Source organism: Cygnus atratus, chromosome 3 (genome assembly GCF_013377495.2).
Source record: "Cygnus atratus isolate AKBS03 ecotype Queensland, Australia chromosome 3, CAtr_DNAZoo_HiC_assembly, whole genome shotgun sequence".
In the NCBI taxonomy this organism is placed as follows: Eukaryota; Metazoa; Chordata; class Aves; order Anseriformes; family Anatidae; genus Cygnus; species Cygnus atratus.
This window is the reverse complement of record NC_066364.1, coordinates 48736893-48757539: the sequence shown is the minus strand read 5'-3', so window position 1 is coordinate 48757539 and position 20647 is coordinate 48736893. Positions and strand designations below refer to the sequence as shown.

General features: G+C 39.3%; 1 protein-coding gene across 1 annotated transcript in view; it reads right to left on the bottom strand.

The window, feature by feature from the left end:
- Positions 1-20647, bottom strand: part of LOC126913250 (uncharacterized) — a 46102-nt gene that overhangs the window by 14423 nt on the left and 11032 nt on the right. Inside the window, exons 8-17 of the mRNA XM_050709817.1 lie at positions 20115-20276; positions 16984-17093; positions 16590-16722; positions 16268-16471; positions 12108-12300; positions 9011-9138; positions 6069-6269; positions 4951-5072; positions 3699-3927; positions 385-587 (exon numbers count right to left, since the gene is read on the bottom strand). Of these exons, the coding sequence (XP_050565774.1) occupies positions 385-587; positions 3699-3927; positions 4951-5072; positions 6069-6269; positions 9011-9138; positions 12108-12300; positions 16268-16471; positions 16590-16722; positions 16984-17093; positions 20115-20276 (1685 nt within the window). The remainder of the gene's footprint in view (positions 1-384; positions 588-3698; positions 3928-4950; positions 5073-6068; positions 6270-9010; positions 9139-12107; positions 12301-16267; positions 16472-16589; positions 16723-16983; positions 17094-20114; positions 20277-20647) is intronic.

Here is a 20647-nt window from a genome sequence, read left to right as displayed (position 1 = left end):
AAGGCAGTTAAAATTATCATCTGCATCTTCACATTCATTTGATCAGTGAATGCCTCCTTCTTCTCCTTTTGACAAAATTTCAGTAGGATCACAGGATTTCCATTTTCACTGGGCAAAGGGCCTGTTCTGTTAAGCTTTGATGAGCAGCCTCAAAAACGGCCTCTGATCTGTTTCTCAACTTTTGGATATAGCAAACCTCTGTAATCCCCACACCACATTTCCACATGACAAATAAATGTATCTCCCACAACACAAATGGAAGTGCCCCCTCTCTCTCTGATTTTTTCCAGCTATAGTAGCTGGCCAATTTAAAAGTTACTGTTTCCTACAAACCACATCTCTCTTAGGTCATCATAGCTAAACAGGCACTACTAATCCACTAACCTGGCTAACTGTGCACTCTCTGTTGCCACCTCTACCAAGCGATGGCGGAGCGTGACAAGCTCCAGGAGCGTGGAGAAGGAATCCAGCATCAAGAACTGCCTTCCTCTGCCTTCCATTCTTTCTTCGTCTGCTCCCATCTCTAATAGTGATAAAGCTATCTCTTGCACCAGCATGGGGTCCTCTATCAGCACCTCTGCAAACAACTGCAAGGAAAGGAAAAACAGCCATCATTTATCTACGGATGACAAAGTTTTTTAAATACTTTAGGGAACTGATCTCCTTTTTGTTTTTCTTCATGACTGAAGTTGCTTCTGACTTGCAACACATGAAAGGTCATGACTAGGTCCACCCTGACCTTTGAAGACCTCTAGAAATATACTGGAGTTTTTTCCACTTGCTTCCAAGGTAGAGACACTGAATCTATAATCCTGAGTTTACACAAAGGACTTTATTAAGTCCACTTCCTGGAACACAAGATATTTGCCTTTTATTATTACTATTGTTATTATCAGAATTCTGAAGGCTTTCAGATGTATATATCCTTCTAGAGAAGGGGCTCTGTAACTTGATTCACATTACTAGGCTATTCCTCCTATAAAGGATGTGCAGATCCCAACACATGTGCCACTGTAGGTATGATATTTCCAAAACAGGGACAGTAAACTCATAAGGTCAGCTAACTCAGCAGAGCTAGAACCCTCTTCTATTGGGATGGTAGAAGCCCCCAAAAGAGCAGACATCCCAGGAAAGGAAAATGCTAAAAAGCTGCAGCTAGGTAACATGGAGTCGGACAGAAGCTAATGGCCCATTAGCTGTTGTGCTGTGGCATTGTTAGCAGGAACAGCTCCTGGCTCTGTGTGTAGGAAAAAATTTTCTCCGTCTCTATCTGTCACAGCTTGTACAACTGTGCCACTCTGCTCATGTCACACAGGCAGATGCGGCCACTATTATAACTGAATGGCTTCACGCTTTGCTGCTTGTGATGAGTGAATCACAGAACATGAGGAAGTCTGAACCCAAGCACGCTGTTATTAGTAACCAAGTCTAGATTTCAACACCTGCTGTTTGCTAAAACCTTCACAGCTACATTGAAAAAAAAAATAGAAAAGACAACACCCCAAAGTTAAGGGTCAGAAGTAGTGCAACTTTATTTTGTCCCTCTTTCCCAGCATTTTACAATGTGCTTTTGTAATTCTATGACTATGGATGGGTGTGACACAACAGCCTATCTTCATGTGATCCCCCGCAGAATTGCTACAAAGAGAATAGCATGATCCCTATTTCCAAAGAGGACAAGAGAAGAGCAAATAAGCTTAGATCACAGCAAGGCAAATCTGTGCTAGACTTTAAGGAGAACTTGCCAATGGTGATGCTGGTGAGGCACTAGAATAGACCACGTCTATCATATGGCATGCCTGTGAACAGGACATTTCTTTATCTCATGGAAATAACATAAGTATAGCTGATCCTGGCTTGAGGTAAGAGAAACATCTCCCAGCTTCCTAGGGATCATTTGATTGTGTAGTTCCAGAATTCGCTTTTCTTTTTATATGGCCTCTCCTATATTTCTTTGTAAGAAAAGTATCTGTTCCCAGGCTGGCAGCATCTGTACCTCACCCCTGGGTAATTTGTTTATTACAAAGCTGAAGGATGTTTAGGAAGTCATATGGGGAATAAAAATTGGATCTTGGAAAACCTTCATTAGTGAAGGGTTGGAAAAACATGGAAGAATGAGGTCTAGGGTCACAAATGGAGCAGTCCAGGAAGGTGAGAAATGTTGATTATGGCACACATAAGAGAAAAGAAAGCATAAAACACATAAGCATAACAAAGCATAACAAAGCATAAGCATAACAAAGCATAAAACACATAAGCATAAAAGAAAGTGATCATGTAAAGACTGCATCATCATATCTATGCAAAAGGAAACCAAATTAAATCTGCACTGGCAAAGGCAAATTTCCTAAAATTTAAATGCATGACTTTAACAGCCTTAGTGTCTTCTAAACATTGCCTTCTTGCATGCATTTGTCTCATTTTTAGCTTCTCTTGGAGGAAAAGGAATGGGAAAGAAATTTGCCTTTTCCCCTTGGCAACAGCAGGGTGGCAACTCCAAGATCCATGTACAGATCTCTGCCACTGACTTGTTTAAAATTAAAAAAGCAAAGAATCATTTGTCATCTGCAGTGTGCAGGAAGAGTGGAACATTGCCAGTGGATTTTATTGGCATCAGAAGGATGCTGGCTAAGTAATTTTGGGGATTCACTCTAGGGCAGGGAGGAGAGTATCTGAGGTGGCTGTGCCCTTTTACCTTGCAATGGTTTCTGTGTTTTCTTACCCACCACTGCCTCCACTGCAGGCAACATGGATGACAGTAAAAGCTAACAGCTCCTCATGCCCACTTTCAGTGCTCAGACCCAAATCAAACATGGGTGGCTTAGTCCAGAGATGTTATTGCAGTGACAGTGGAAAATCCTGATTTGCCTCATGTTATAGAAAAACCAGGGAACACAGGAACATATTTCCTCCCTACCAAACATGGTGCAATTGTATGTCTTCCTTTAGTTTATGATGGCCAATCTTGGCAGCAATGAAAACATAGCATATCACTACCTATTGAGCCTTTCCAAACTTTAACAATGCTTCAAAGCATAGCTGTACTATGAACATGTAGAGAAAAGAGATAAAACCATTTATTTTCCATTTCTGGCTCTCAAGCATCAATTAAACTGGCTAAAAAATAATATTTTTTTAAAATCAACCCAATAGAGACATCTAGCATCAATAATTTCATTCAAAATAATTAGTATTTATCAAAATTATAACCAACCAAATTCAGAGTCCTACACCAGGAAATTGTGCATGTTATAGTAATAACCAGCTTCAACTATAACAATATTTGCTTTAATGTCCAGTCTTTTTTGTTATTGTTGTTGAAGGACTGTAGACAAACACATGCAAAATGGAGACTTACTGTGATCTCATATTGGTTTAAACGGTAGTGTTCTGCTTGTCCCTCAGCTGGTTGTTCCCATTTTGTATTGGTGTGAGATCAAGAATTCAACATTTATGTGTTCATTTACAGAAAAAAAAAATCTTATTTTTAAGGTGGATGGAATGGATCTTCACCAAGCTTGGGAAAGTAATTGAACTGATATTAACAATTATTATTATAAATTATAAATTATTATTATTACTAAAACTAAACAACAAACATAACTTAACCAACAAGCATAATTGAACTAAGCAAGATCACAGTCCTGGACATTTGGCTGTAAACAGTCATTACTAACACAGGCAAAAGTGGAACTTACATCTTCTTGAATCTGAGAGCTGTAGAAAGATTGTGGTTTTTCCATAGTCTGCCACTCATCAAGTACTAGCTGAAGTAGCTGTTTTTCTAAATTAATCGCTTTACTGGCTGTTTTGGGTCTACACATGCTGTAGAATTCCTGGTAGATATACTCAAGAACTTTGGGGATCAAGGACACCAGACCGAGAGAAGGGTGAAACTCCAGCAAATAAATATTCTTCAAAGTAGGACTTAAAAACAACAAAAACAAAGAATAAATAGCTCTCAAGTAAGGCTCTTATAAGTTGCATACACAAGGAAACCTTGAAATTGCTTAATTTGCAAGAATAAATTGCAATGGCTTTAGATGTACATAAGAAATTAATCATCAAATCTGAAAATAGAACTGAAGCCTTAATAAACATAATTACATTGGAATACATCTAAATAAGTCTTGATTGCTAATGAAAACAAAATGTTTAAAATTATCTTTTGTTAGCAGACCTGCTTTATTAACCACATTTTCATGCCCATTATGCCCACCCATTAGAAGTGTCTGCACTTGAAAATAAGCTCTCAAATAACCAACACAAAATCAAAATGTGTGCAGTGGGAAGAGTAAGGGCAAGAGGTTTCACACAAAGGAATTAAACCAGAAGGGGCCAGAGGCAAGGGACTCTTGGCTTCTAGGTATGTATTAGATGCTAAGGAAGTTCTTCACATAACCCACAATGTTGTGCAGCTGCAAGGTGGGAAACATGGTGCAGATTTATGCTGTAAGTAATACGTAGCTTTCAGGTGTGAAGATACAGTACATACCTATTCAACCAGATGGTTGGGCTACAAAGGATAACAGACTGTGGCCAAAGGGCAGTGAAAGCTGAAAAGCCACATCTAAGTACCAATGCAGTGAGTCTAAAGCTACGCTAATGTAAAGTACCCACTTTCATGGTTACTGTTTAATATTCTGTCCCCATAGGAATATTAATATCAAGATGAATTAATCAAATTCACTGTCAAGTTAGAGCAGAGCAAAGGTGGTGTGGGACAAATCACTCTTCTCCTTTGAATGCTTTTCTGGCACATCCGAAGGTATACTAAATAGCATGAGACTAAATAACATGAGACATTTCTCTACTGCCTGATTTATCTTAAGACTGCCATTTTTTCAAATAGTCTTGCTTTTCAGGTGCTGGATCCCAGATTTTTACCATCAGTCACAGAAACTAGAACAGAGTTACTCTACAGAAAAATAAAATTGTAAAGTTACTCACTGGCTAGTGTTAAGAGAGATAAGTTGCTTAGCAATCACATTATAAGGAAGTCCAAATTCACTGATGCCACCTTTCTGACCTTTCTGCCAAATCTTGTGGACATAGTCCCTCTGAACATCTATCTGAAAATCAGCAACAAACATAAGTGACATTAGCCAAGAAAATACAAAAACATAGATAGAAATCAGGATAAAAACAACACATTATTTAAGCACGATCTGTTTAAATTATTATTATATAATAAATGTGTTGTATATAGAGAGATTATATCATTACTATATATAATTTTGAGTCATTTATATATGTACCCACTCCAGCTGAATTATTTCTGCTAAAATTATTTTGAAATCTTTTATATTCCTTCAGAACATTTGAGCTCCAATGATGCTGGCAATGCTCCATTTTTACTGCTAACAATATGTTAGTATTCATGGCAACAAAGGCATAACAGTAGCTTCTTGTACCAATATCAAAACTTCCAGCTGTAGACTAAAAGTTGTGTTAAAAAGGATAGCTAATTAAACTTCTGAACTTGCAGCCTATGAAATCAACATTCAGAGAAAAGAAATACGTTGTACCAAGATACAGAGGAAGGCTGAGGCAGATTTTAAACCAGAATAAAAATCTGAGGCTTTAAAATGTTGCGCTTTAATTATTAGTGTGGGAATTCACAGCTATCTGAAATATACTGCTTTTTACACTTTAAAGTACAAACTTTGTTTATATGGCCTTACTAGGGTGAGAGAAGAGACTTTAAACAGGACTACATCCTTATCCACTGCATTACAGAATAACTATGGATATATATATATTTTTTTTTTAAGCTTCCACACCTCTCAACTCCTATTTCTAACTGTCACAACTAATATCAGATATGGCTTTAATGTGCTTTATGAAGCTCTGCAATCTTTCCAACACTCTTTCTGATATTGATGAAATAATAGCATTTTACTTTTGAGTTTTAGGCCTTCCATTTACAAAGCATCCATAGACTTCACTGTTAAACTATTACCAACCTAACTTAACACTGTAAACCAATGCAAACTACAATCAAAGCTTCCCATTCTGGATTTCATCTCCTGCTTGCCCAGGATGGATATGCTGTAAATTCAACCTACTTGTTGGTTTACTATGTCCCTCAGCAGCTGGTGATGAAATTGTAAACAGATGCATTCATCTTTGTAGGTGTTCACAAAATATTCAAGCTTGAGATCAAACCGCGGATGTTTATGCATGATGTCAATTATTGCTTGGGCCAAAGCAAATCTTTCCTCTGGGTCCAAAGCATGTTGGTAAGCTTCAAAGTAAACATCTAAAAGCTGAAGAGATATTCAGAAGCACATTTAGAATTGTTTATTCACCCAAATATTCATTCTTTTTTGGCAAGAGATTTCTGCATATGGAGGTTGCCACCTGTATCAAACCAACAGTGACCTGCCATGGCATCTTGTTTTTGGCACAGGATATTACTGGGTGCTTCATCAGAAGGATCAGGAACAGAGAATAGAATCACCTGCCCACAGGAGAAATTTCTTCCACACCTTGCGCACTTAACATGCTGAAGCATACTGTAGCATGAAGATTTTTATTATACACATTTTTCCCCTTGAAAAGTAGCAAGACAACGTACTTACTACTCAAAAAACACCTACTTCTTTCCAGATCTAATCCACTCTCTTTTCATTTCTTTTTTTTTTTTTTTTTTGTCCAGCACACATACTGGTTTCATGTCTTTGAAGAACTCCATTTTCCCCTGACCTGAAACCAGCAGATTCATGTAAGACTCTCAGTTATCTCACATGGCAATGACTGTCACAGTTACTTGTCATTTTTTGGAGAAACTCCAAATTAATTATAGATGTGATTAAAGATGTACAAAGACACATGCCCTCTTCAGGTTCCTCTACCAAGAACAGATGTAAAGTTTAATTTAAATAAAATAATAATAATTGCAAATTCCAACAGCCTAGGACAGAAAAAGAAATGTGCCAACTTTTTGGCCAGTGGCAATTATGAGATTAAAAATATGAACTGGTGGTGCTGTTGCTTCTGGACAAATTGGTTATATCAATATAAAAAGAGCTACAGTAGGCTGTTTTGCATTGACACAGAAGTAGAAACTCACCCATGCTACTTTCCATGCTGAGACCAGAAGACTGTGGAAGAGGAAGATGCAAAACATCTCAGAGGTAACCCAGTAGCTAAGAATGGAGATTTCAATGGAAACAGTCAAGTTCTCTGGTTTAGACCTGAACTGCTCTGCACGAAGCTAATACAGTGCTTGAGCAATAGGCCACAGACAAGTTTTATATTGGCTAAGGCAAGCTGTCTCAGCTGCTGAACAAAAGGCTATTGTTTTCTCTCAGAAAGAATTCTGTCCCAGCTGGGAACAAAGCTAGGGAGATGCATTTCTATTTCGTTTGAGCTAAAAGCAAAAGACCTCCAGGAACAGCACATCTGTACATCTAATCCTGCCTAGAGAGTTGGATTGTAAGAGTAGTTTCAGAATATGCTCTGATGTTGTTGAAAGAGTATTAGTGCATTGTTGGTGTAGGAGTTTTATTCTTCTCTACTGGGAGTTTTTTCTTTTTTTTTCAGAAAAAGAAAGCAAATTTCTTTATACAGAAGGCCTGTGATAAAAATAAAAGGTAGATTTGTTGAGGTAACTTCATACAGCAATGGAAAGTGAGGTCTATTGGGACAAGAGCAGAAACTTAGTGAAGTAGGCAATTAGATAGTATTTTATATAGTTGTCACATGAAGCCCCTCTATGAAAATGGAAGGGGACCTTAGAAGAGTTCCTAAACTACATACAACTATTTTAGTTTAAAAGCTTTTCTATTTAAAGCTACTTCAATGGTACACAGGAGATTCCCTAACGCCCCCTGGCATTCCTATTTTGAGAACTGCCCTGCACTACTCCAGGGCTGAGAATAAAACATTTCAAGTGTGTGAAGGTGACCTTAAGTAGTGCCATTTCTCCCTGCTTCTGAAGTGGGCTATCTGCTCTTTCACACTTCCTGACGCTCACTCTATTGTCCTGGGGTCTGGTGAGTCCCATACATAGAAATATATTTCCAAGCTTCTCTGGGGCTGTCACTCTGAACTTGTCAAATCTTCATCTCAAGACTGAAGTCTTTGGGCAGAAACACTACATGCATTCATGTCCCATGGCAAAATATAAACGTGTGACTAGATTTGGAGAGTGGAAGGGGAAAGCAAGCAGAATATGCAGCACCCCTAGTGAATGGCAAAGCTACAAACCACTTAATATGCATATCTACTGTTTTTTAAAAAAAAAAATTGTTATACCGTAATAAATGTCATTTTGTGCTCAAGTAGATTAACTAACAAAAAAGAAACAAATGTGTAATATACACAATAATATATACAGTTTGTACTGATAAAAGGATTATTTTTATGGTGTAACAAGCAAAATACCTCTCTGGTTCCCTCTGACAAAGGGCAACCCAAACGATGACCCTAGCCAACTGCAGACTGAGTCTCTTCTACCTAGGCTTCACAAAGGTACGATGATTACAGTTCTAATGACAGACAAAAAATTCTCTGCAGCAGCCCCAGGCAGCAGGGACAGCCAGGACCACAGAAAAAAATGGCATCTCAGACTCCCTGGTGGCCCAGGTTCCACAGAGCTTGACCTGGTTCTCCCAGAATATTCTCCAGTTTTGCTCTGGAGATGGCCTTGTCCTTTCCAATCACCCCTTACACTGATGGGTGGTATCACTAGGGCCTTGCAGAAGTGCTCCCAGCCCCCAGCACAGCAGCTGCCTAACAAGAGCAGTTCTGCCCCAGTGTTGCAAAGCCACTAAATGGAGTCCTTTGGACACAACTTAGAGCACCCAGTAGCTCCAACCTCCTGGGCTCAGCCCAGCTAACAGCAAGATCCTGATGCATCTGGAACCTGTATCACCACCCGTGGTCACCAGCTCTAGCACCCATGTGCATTTGCAATGAGAAATGCTGCTGAAAGGGAACCTTAAACAACCTGAAGTGGACTGATTGCAAGTCACTATTTTCAAACCAAGCAAAGCTTCTGTACCTGGCATTTTTTTTCCAAGAGAGAAGTTTCACAGGTCCAAAGGTCAAGCAACACAGCGAATCGATCCACAGAGGCATGTGCCCAGCCAAGGATTTTGCTGCCACCATACTTCCCACAAGTTACATTGCCTAAGAAAAAACATAAGTAGAAAACAAGCAGATGCCAGTATCAGAGGGGTTTCCATATGCCTAAAGTCCCAGGGCTTGTGGTAATTATTTTTATTTATAGTCCGGGATTGTGGTTTTTGCTTGCCAGGGAACCCAAGGCCAGGAAAAGATTTCAAGTCCCATAGGCTTTGGAGGGTTCCAGAGTATTCTGTGAGGCAAATAACAAGTGGACCAGGCATTTGGTTTAACACATCTCATCTATCATCTTTTAACAAAGTAAAGGCAAGGGCTGCAGTTCAAAGAGACCCACATCAAGAAACAAAGCCAGAGAAAGCCCAATAAAACTATTGGAGGAAAGAAAAGAGATACATAATTCTTCACAGCATCAAATCATGTTGGGATAATCTTCTCCTCCCCTTCACTCTCAAATCAAAGAAAACCAGCACAGACTGATCAAAGAAATTTTACAAAGAGATACACCAGGTGCCATGGTTTGGGCTGGGACAGAGTTAATTTTCTTTGTAGAGGCTCGTATGATGCTGTGCTTTGGATTTGTGATGAAAATAGTGGTGATACCAGAGGGATGTTTCAGTTGCTGCAGAGCAGTACTCACACAGAGCCAAGGCCCCTCAAGCTCCTGGTGCTGCCCGGCCAGCGAGGAGGCTGGGGGTGCCCCAGGAGCTGGGAGGGGACACGGCCAGGACAGCTGGCCCAGGCTGCCCACAGGGATGTCCCACACCCTGTGGTGCCGTGCTCAGCGACAGCAGCTGGGGGAAAGGAGGAGGCAGGGGGGACGTTGGGGTGATGGCGTTTGTCTTCCCAAGGAGCCGTGCCGCAGGGTGAGCCCTGCTCTCCTGGAGGTGGCTGAACCCCTGCCTGCCGATGGGAAGCAGCAAATGGATTCCTTGTTCTGCTGCGCTTGTGTGTGGCTTTTGCTTTGCCTAGCAAGCTGTCTTGGTCTCAACCCATGAGGTCTGGCACTTTTACCTCTCCAATTCTCTCCCCTGGGGGCAGTGAGTGAGAGGATGTGTTGGGCCAAGGTGCCTGATAGGGTTGAGCCACAATGCTTGTGCAGAGTGCAGACCCAGAGGAGAGTTTTCTTTTCAGATGGTTTGCTATTAGAAAAGTCAGTCTTCGTAATTTAAAGATTACTGTGAAGGAAGTAAAAAGATCACTACAAATATTTCTGCATTAGCACCCCATTAGAAATCCCGAAGGAAAAATGATTTTGGTTTCTTGTTTCTTATACAATCTAAATCATACCTAATTTTGACCAAAAAAATGATAAATCAAGCGGAGCGAATCTGTAATGTTTAGAGTTTTACAGAATTAAAATTTAGTCTTGGGGTGAATAGAAGAGGTTTCACCAGCTACTCTTCAGTTCTAGACTTTTAAGAGTCTTATCTTTCAAAAGTTGCAAGAGAGTCATTTGAAGTGCATGGTTACTGAAGTCAGCATTACAAGCATTAGTGTCCATGGCAGTTGAGTTCCCTGCTTCTTCAGCATGTACTTTCTCTGTTCACCCACAGAAAAAGACCATAACAAGAAGGAAAGAGACCATGACAAGAGGTCCTAGCTTCCTAAGAAGCTAGGACAGGCTGTACATTACTAGAGGATAACAAAGTGACCTAAAAACATAGGAACTGCTATATCAGACTACCAGAGTACCCTACCTCGTTCAGTAGTCTGTCTCCTGTAATGACAGAATCACAGAATAGTTGAGGTTGGAAAGGATCTCTTGGGATCATCTAGCCCACACCCTGCCCCAAGCAAGGTCAGGTAGAGCAGGTTACCTGGGACAGCGTCCAGATGGGTTTTGAATATCACCACAGATTTCACAACCTATCTTGGCAACTATAGTAGTGTTTGACCACCTTCACATTAAAAAAGCATTTTCTTGTGTTCAGATGGAATTTCATATGTTTTAATTTGTGCCCATTGCCTCTTGTTCTGTCACCGGGCGCCGCTGAGAAGAGTCTTGCTCTCTCTCCTTCATTCCTTATCATTTTTTTATAAACTTGATGAGATCCTTCCTGAACCTTCTCCAGGACAAACAGTCCCAACTCTCTCATACAAAAAAATGCTCAAGAAGAAGGCCCACAGTGAGGACCTTCAGGGACTCCAAAGAAGGTCCTAGCAGGCAGTTAGGCATTCACACGTTTGTACGAATAAGGGTTTTGGTCATCTTATTCTTTGGCTATGGCCTGCATTGTATGCCCACACATTCAGTTTTGGGGAATCACGCTAAAACTCCAAAAACATTATCCATATCCATATAGAAAGTTATTCCAGTGACTCAGTAATATTTTCTGCAATTCTCTGAATATCATACATGTACGTGCCATTTATTTACTGTTTTCTAATGGCCCTTCCCCCCTGCCTCCCCCCAGTTTTCTAGCTTCTTCCCCCTCTCTATTCTAGAAATATGGCCACTCATTTTAGAAATCTGTAATCCAGTCTACCTCATCTGCATTCTGACTACAAAAAAGCAACAGGAAAAAAAGAAGTCTGCAAACATCAATTATTTTACAGCTTCATTTTACGAACCGAGAAAAGTTCAAAAGTGGTTGGAGGTAAATGTAGTTTTGCAGAAAAGCAATCCAATACATTAATTAAAAGACATTCAGAAACAATTAACATTTTTCTTTGCTGACTTTCTCTATGCCTTGAAGATGTGCTTGCTTGTTATATTACTTAAATACATCAGTAAATGTCCCTTCTGTGTTATTTTCCCCTCCAGGATGACTTTGATGTCTATTACCCTGAATAAGTGCACAACTTTGACATCAACAACATGTGACATGCAGTTCCATGTCTCAGTTAGATCTTTATACAACATTCATCACTTAACTAACAAGGGAGATAAAGAAAGGTCCCAAACATCCAGTCAGAACTTGGTCCTGTAGATATTCGAGAAGTCATAGGATCAGTCTACCTTAAAAACAGCAAACCAAATTAGCTACAGGTCCAAAACACTTGTGATATCTTACTTTTATCTTTCTCAATGTACTGACTGGCCACAAGCAGCAGCTGGTTCTCAAGCTCCTTCAGGTCCTCTAAAGCCACGTCATATATGATGTAAGCCCCTCTCTGGTCCTGTGTGTGAATATATCCATCTTCACGAGTGTGAAAGTCATCATGGTTTTCCACCTCTGCAAACTCCATGAACTGAGTGCTATGCACCTATGTGTGAAAAATACCCAGAGACACAGAGATACAAGCAGTCAGTTCTACAAGGATTGCACTTCTGTATAATCTGCGTATCTAACAGTGGACCAGGCCTAGTAACATGGTATTTTGTCATTAGCAAAGAACAGTAAAATAAAATATTGCTGAAATATTTTTTTCCTGGTAACACCTACACTGTGATTTCATTTATACTATAATGGTGTAACACAAACTGTACGAAATGTCTATTGTGTCTAGTTTTTCCTTCAGGCATGTAAATCCACAAAAAGCACCAAGGAGGTATCAAAACTGGAAGATAAGCTCTTGACCTGGGGTACAACTTCTTCTCCTTTATATAATTTAGCTCAAATTTGGCAAAAGAAGTCTTAAATTCTGCCGTTCAAATATGAAGTCAACATATTTTGTAAAGCCTTCTTGGGTAATAACACTGGCAAGATTTGGAGATAAGCTCAAACACGAAAAGCACTAATTAAAAGGAATGGCCATTGACTGATGTCCCAAATTGCTCTAAGGTCAGAAGTTGTTCAACAGAATACTTTAAGAGTGAGTTGTTAAGTGAGCTGAAAAGCTTAACACTTTCCTAAAAAACATCAGTGTTTTTAAAAGAGAGTCATCTCTGTGTGCAGTGAGTCACTACTAACTTGGTAACGCCCCAGGCAAGAATTCAGTTACACAGTCAGTAGAAGTGGCACAGTAGGTTTCAGAATATTGTGTCTCTTCACTAAGAGTGCCACAAAGGCAATTACACACATCTATCTTTAAGTGTATAATTACAGAAATTAATTTCCCCCTGTAAATAAACAGTATATGGGTATAGCAACATGAACCTTTATAATGGTTCTTTTAAGAAGACAGCAAGTAAATATAAGCTCCTGGTTTTCCACTGTTTGTCTTTATTTCCTTGTTTGTAATGCACCTTTGTCCTCATTTTAGTGCCGAACAATGGTGCACGATATATTGGCACTTCCTCCTTTCATTGGCTTTGCTAACATTTGCCTTTACGAAATCCGCAATGCTACCCAAACTATCTGCTATCACCTGGATGTGTTAAAATTCCGTTTTAAGAAAGGACAGAAAAAAGGAAAAGGTATTTGCTTTAGTCATGGCAAACGTAGCCAGTCAAAAGTAATTGTGCTGGGAAGTACAGCTTGCCAGCTTCATAGATCTACGTTGAATCAGAATTCACTCTTTACCATAAAGGTAATGAGGGAGCCCTGCAAAACATACACGTAATTTGAACATAATCTTGGATCAGCCTGGTCAGAGATTCCTTTCCTTTTTTTGATACAGTGTTCTGTACTCTCTGTTCCTTCCTTGTTCTTCCAAATGGACTATTTGTTTCACCACTCTTAGTGACAGGCTGAAGAATTTGTTAAAGGTTAAATCAAAGCCCTTTGCAGAAGAATTAAATTTTACTTGGTTTGGGTAGATAACTGAGCAAATACTGGTCCAACTTCCCCATAGAAGGTAGAGGGGTTTTCAATTGTGTTTTTAAATACCCTCATGGAGAACACTCATTGAGATGGCTAACCTTTCAACCTCTTGAATTTTTTCAGTGATTCCTGCTGTGTACCATACCAAAAAATATTGATTAATGACAACTGCATTCGTCAGAAAGGGCATGTGACTACAAAACTGGGGAGTTCTCACAAAACACCAAAAAAAAAAGATTTTCTCCCTGCACTGTTTGTTGTGAGAGACATATTCAAAGACTACCATGACTTTTTAAAGACATCTTATTCCATAAAAACATTAATACCCAGCTGTATGTGTATAGAAACAAATCAAGCAACTAGATATTTGAGATTTTTTGCCTGCAGGTTTTGATTTTCCTCCTATAACTCTGCTCAGGTTTACTGAGGCTTAGCAAATCCCTTTTGGGTTATAAAATAACACTCATGCTCCTACATATATTTTATCTATTTTCTTCCAAGTTGAATCTCAGCAGGGGACAGAATGAATTTTATTTTAATGTAATGCATTGTTTGCAGGGCCTTCTGTCATTGAAACTAACATTGCTGATGACCTCCAGCCCAAGCAGTCTGCTACTGAGGGTGCAAAACTGCTTCAGACTCTCAGTTTCAAATGTATTTTGTGCTGAGCCATCATAATGTCTCAGATTACAATTTGAACAGATTCATTACACAATTTTGGACATAGATTAGATGTTGAAAGTATTTAAAAAACAGTGCCATACGGTCCTGGTTTTATAGCATGCATCAGAGAGTATGTCAGATAGGTCTCAATTAGTTTGCCAGGAAAATGGCTCTATTATTGTTTCAGTTCTTGGGAGACAGTCTGTGCAGTATATTAAAATTTAAAAAAAAAAAAAAAAAGAAAATTACATTAGAAACTGTTGTTAAGGAAATACTGTTGTCCATGCTTTTAAATTCATTGCCAATTAAACTGTAATACGATTAGTAAATATTTATCTAGGCTCTAGTTGAAGTTCAAGCATATATATCCATATCTATGTATTACTCTAGGGGAAAGAGAGGCCATGGTGAAACAACGCCTCCCTCACTGCTAGGGGCTCTTTGAAGTATCTCACAGATAATCACCAGAACAGTGAGTGCTTAGATAGAAGGTCAGGATTGATCTTTGCATCATTTCTCCCACTTTGCAACAGGAAAAAGGGAATGAAAATAAAGATGGATTATGCACAGTTCTTCCAGAATCAGAAGAACAGTTTGTCACAATGCCTGCTTCCAGGAAAACCGAATTCTCCACTGGAAAGAATAATTTTTTAATTACTTTTTCTGACCTGAAAATTTGAAGATGCTCAGCCAGCCCATTCAATATTGATTAAATGGAAAATCACAATTTTCTAGTTCCAAGTACCTTTCCATTTAGGAAGGTAAGTGGTTAGGTTTTTAAAGATGTTTAAAGGATAAAAGTGTCCGTATTAGAAATAAAACTAAAGATACTTTAAAAGTATCAGTAACTTCATCTCCTCCCCAAATATTTTATTTCTAAAGAGGTTTAGACTTTTTTCATGTTTAGAGACAGGAAGGTTTTTTGGGGGTGGGGTGGGATTGTTTTTTGTTTGTTTTTTAAGGCTTAATGTAAGAAAAAACGTGGGCAGGAAACCTACTTCCTTTTTAGTTATAGCCATAATTCCTCCATGAAGTAGCAATGTGTTTGTTTCTATGCATTTCTACAGCAAAAACAAGCAAACAAGTCTTCAGTAAAGTGCTGAAGAAGTAAAGTGCTGTAGTGCTTCTTTAGGATTTTTATGAGAATTTTGAGCTGAGTGTTAGGTAGCAAAGATGAAAAGAAATTTTACAGCTCAAGAGACAATACATTTTATCACATCAAACCACTAATATCAGCATGATATATTCATTCTGTTTGGTATATTTTACAAAAAACGTGGGGAAACCAAAGCTTGATAACTTGATAAAGCTTAGGAATTTAATTGAAATTATTTTTTCCAGTCTGTGAAGGTCAGTGTACTAATTTTAGCAGTTCAACCACATACTCTCATCTGAGGTTTAAAACAATAAACCCTAAACTGTACCTACATCTAAATAAATCGTTTCCTTAGATCACAAAATGCCTCAGATTTCTCAGGAACACCTACTCTGTGTAAAAATCCCACATTATAAAGGTCTTACTTCAAGCAAGCCAGCAGCACCAGCCTAAGTTAATGGTTATCTGGCCAGCGTTACTGACACCGTAGTACTGCATGCCTGAAGCTTCTCATAGGTTTGTTACAGAGCACTGGCAGATATAGGTACAAAGTCCATAAATGCAGGACACATGGTTTTGAGGAACAAGTTACACTGAATCTCTCTGGTGACTCAGCAATTTATCACAACACAGTTTGCATGGAAGTAGAAGGTGAGATTAGACACTTCAGCTGACGCACATGCTTTGGAAGACTTACGGCTAGGTCTGCCAGCCTTAAGGTCTACTTAGGGCTAGGTCCGCTAGGCTTAAGGCTAGGCTGACTACTCACCTTGTAGTCAGCTGGCGTGTAGTGAATATAGGGTTGAGAGCGCAGACCACCAGAAACACCAGTGCCTCCTTTGGCAGCATTGACCCAGGAGGTGTCTTCTGCGCTGGGAATTAGATGACCAGCCTTGAATGAGAGGCCTGAGGTACTGATGGTCAGGCTTCTCTCCACAGACCTGAAATAGTTCAGGATCCCCAGGCATACTCGCTGAAACGAACCAGAACAACACACAGTTGTGTCTGCAGTTGGATGACAGTCCCCATTGTAAAAAAACCAGCAACTCTGATCCATGCAGATTTTAATTTTTTTTTTTTTTTTTTTTTACCTTTAGCTCTCGGAGCCTCAGGTGACGTAGGAGAAGAAAGGACAGGTAGGTTCCTCTTGTCACCACATGCTCCTTGTTAGCAATTGTTCCTTCTTCCAATCCTAGCAGCTGCAAGGTGCTCATATAACTATACCTTTTTCCAGACAGAAAAAAATGTAATTATGTTTTTCTTACTCAAGGAGATTTCTAAACATTTTTAAAGTAAAGACTTTTGCTATGTCTGTTGTCTAAGAGTATGCCACTACCTCTGGGACTCACTGTCATGGAAACCTACAGTTTGGAATAATGAAGAAGAAGAGGATGGCACTACTGCTTCCATCAGAGAAATATTGGCTGACATTTTTCTTCCTTCAGGTTTTATGAAATGCATACATATATACAAGAACATTTTTACCCTCTTTCGCTCCTCTTTCTGTAGGATCCTGGTGGCTTACTGGAGCTGGTGCTTTCTACATCCTCCTCACCGTGAGCCACAGTTGTGTGATCATCCTCAGTACTTAGTTCCTAGTTACAACACACACTGTTAAAGACTGCTTTGGTAAGTATGCTTATGCTTATCACTTAACAGCTTTATGCATAAGATTTATTTAAAAAGGAAAGGAACTGCCATACAGGAACAAATTCATAATCCATCCAGCTGTGAAATTATGGTGCCATAGAAGTACTCAATATTTGATTGCTTTCCAGTCCTTAGTGTTTTATCCTTATAAAATCCCTGGGCTGTATGAAAGAACTATCCCTATTTTAAAGACAAGACAGCAGCAAGGGTCAAATCAAGGAACTCTTCCAAAAAAGTTCAGAAAATCTGTTTCATCAAAACCTCAACCCAACAATGGTTAGTTACATGTTTGACCTACTAATCTTTCTGTCTTTTCCCTTCCAGTAAAAAATGATTTCTGGGCTCCAGTAAACGATAGGCTGAGGTTGGGGCAAAGTCATAGTGTGGCAACAAAGAAGTAACATCAGACGAGGCTGTGGAAAAGTTTTACTGTGATGTGTACAAAACAGCTCCACCACAGTCATATACTAAAAGCCATAGTTAACATTCTGTAAAATTAAAAACAATCTTTGTTGTTTGTTTTTTGCCCCCTCACTCCTTTCCAGCACACTCAACAATGCAGTATGAACAGTAGCAGAAGGGCAGCAAACAGGAAAGTATGTATACTTGCCTTGCTATCAACTCCAAGGCTTTCTCACATGAATCAGGAGTTACTCCACCAACATCAGTGAAATTAAATTGGCATTAGTACCAGTGTAAGTGAGAAGATTGCTATGAGTCATACAATATTTATTAATTGTGGAACATTATGGGCAGTGATTTACTAGGCGCCATCCAATTAATTTCAGCAAATAATCAAGTTCACAAGAAAAATTTGTCCTCTTAACCCACTTCTCTATCCCAATTTATTTTACTACTTCATTTGAACTTGGATGGCGTAAGTTGGAATACTTTTCAGTGTGCTAAGGATTTTATAATATTGATTCTGGCACTGTTTTTTTCTGGTTATCACAAATCATATTAATATTCACAAGTATTAATTCACAAATTGGTACTTTTAAAAAGGCACATGTACAAGCAACACAAATGAACTCCAGACTTGGTTGACTGCTATATAAATTTGCAAATTGACATGAGTATGTTACCTCCAAAAATTCCTTCAAGGCAAACAAATCATGAGAAACTGTCAAACACTGATACAATTTTTTTTATAATCCCTGCAATGATAGATTATCTGTTAACCGATTTTTCTATTCTTGTCTTTCTCCCAACCATGACCATCCTCATTCATCCTGTTCCTGTTGATTCCAATGTCTAATTTCTTAAATTTTAGAAATACTAGGTCCTTCGATCACTATTATTTAAAGTAACGTGAGCTTAAATAGAATTATAATAGTTTTGTGAATCAACAGCAGTATTTTTGCATCTCTGTTAAATATCAGTGTAATTATTTGAACTAAGCATGAGATGAAGCATGTCCACTTAAAATTTCCACTTTAAAGCGATACAGAAAATGCTGTTTTAAATATGCCAGTGAACTGACTAAGAAGCCTGATGCCATATATTTGGGTAAAAGTTGAATTTTGTTTTTAAAAACACTGGGACCTACATAGTGCTTTTCTTGTGGAATATCCTAAGTTTAGCCTTGCTATACCATCATGACCAGGCTGATTTCAAAATTAGGTTTTTAATTAACCTAATGCTACCGAGATCAGTCATGTCCCTTGCAAAAGTACTCTTTCCCAGTCCAGTCATGGAGTCAGTGTACTTGTCAGGAGAGGTACAGTGCAAATTTATTTTTTCCTTTTTTTAATTAATCATTATGTACTTTGCATTAGTCAGCCTAATGTTTTGTTTTGTGTTTTTTTTTTCCTTTTTTTTTTCCTGAAGTTTCATTAAGTAATCAAATATTTCCTGTATCCTGGGTTAAAGTCAGCCTGAGGTAAGAAGAATTGCATGTTTTTGCATGTGAGGAGCTTTTCCTCACAAAAATATGTGGGTTTATTTTTATACACCGAGTTGGTAGCAGACTTGGAGCAGATTCATCAGCAGGAAGAAGGGAATGAGGAGAGACTAAGTGATGTCTTTCTGCCTCTGCTCCCTTTCCCCTGCTTCTATATATCACCCACTGCCCTCCTTGATCCTGGCCACAAGCAGGGGTGCAGGACCTTCTATTTGACATTGGGGCTGCATCCAGCTCCAGTAGCCAAGACTTTTCCTCTTAAAATAAACAAACAGTGGAGCAAGGAGATTCTTCAGCCCTTTCTTAATTTGCCCAGGGCCCACTGGTGCAGGCAGCCTGGCACTGGTATAGTGGGCCAAATGAAGCATTTGACTGGAGATACAGGAACTTCTGATATTTAAAACTTCTGTATGTAATGCTTTTACTTTCGTTAAAGCAGCAGCTGTGAATGACTTCTGAACCAGAAGGGTGATAAACAGGTAATCAAAGTCCATCAAAGGAATACCTTCTGATTCAGACGATAAGTAACAGAGTTTGAGTATGCCATATAAGAAATGCCACAAATTTCCCAGATACCAGAGAGGCAGACCCTACTTCTTATTCACTATGCTGCCAGTTAGGCCATTTGTCTTTTTTTTTCCCCCTCCCCGAAACTTGAAGATCTCTCACAACTTCTTTTCTTACAGCTACTGAACCTCCTCAAGGCCATGTCCACAAATTCCACTTCCTCCTTGAAAAGAGGAACTTGTTCTCTTGCAGGTGTGAGAACAGGTCCCTACACAAAGCAGATATCTGCTATCAGATTCACAGGTGTTCAGCTGCTGGATGGCCTCCAGCAACTGCTGCACAGCCCCTAGTAAGCTCCAGGGAAGAGAGGGCGTCATGTATGTAGTTTGGACAAGCAACCATACATTGCAGCTGGGCAGATCTTGTCTAGCAAGTAAAAGGAGACTGAATTTTGAAAAAGGGAGACTTATCAGTTAGAAGAGCCCCCTATCGGAACTGACAAATGCTTGCTAGACATGTTCATTGACTATTATTCATCCTTTCCTCTTCCAAGTACCTGGTGATGCTCAGTGAAGGCATAGACTTCCTTCCAGATATGATCGTAACTCGGCTGTCCTGAGGCATGAGAAGTGGCAGAACCTGACTGCAAAGCATGTGGTTTGAGCACCACTGCTGCATGATTCTGGAGACCCTCCATCACCCTCTCCATGTCTGAGACCTTTAGACAAACCACATCAAATACAGAGGAAAGATTCATAAGGCAAACAAGTCAGCATGCCAGAAAGCGAGTCCGTCAATTCAGAGCATCTAGTGAGGGAGCACAGCATTGCCCATTACTGCTTCGCCTTTATTTGGGAAAGCTGTCTGCCGCCCACTCTCTGGGGTGAAAATATAGAAATGGACTTGTCTGTCATTGCATACTGAAGGAATGCACCAGACAGTAAAGGATACAGAAGCACTTTTTTTCTTACTGAGATTTGTGGAGGGGTGGGACTCCTGGGTAATTCCTCTCTCTTTTGCTGTTACTCCTCATCTTTAAGGAGGTATGTATATTTCTTGACCAAAACCAAAAATACAATATTTGCTGAG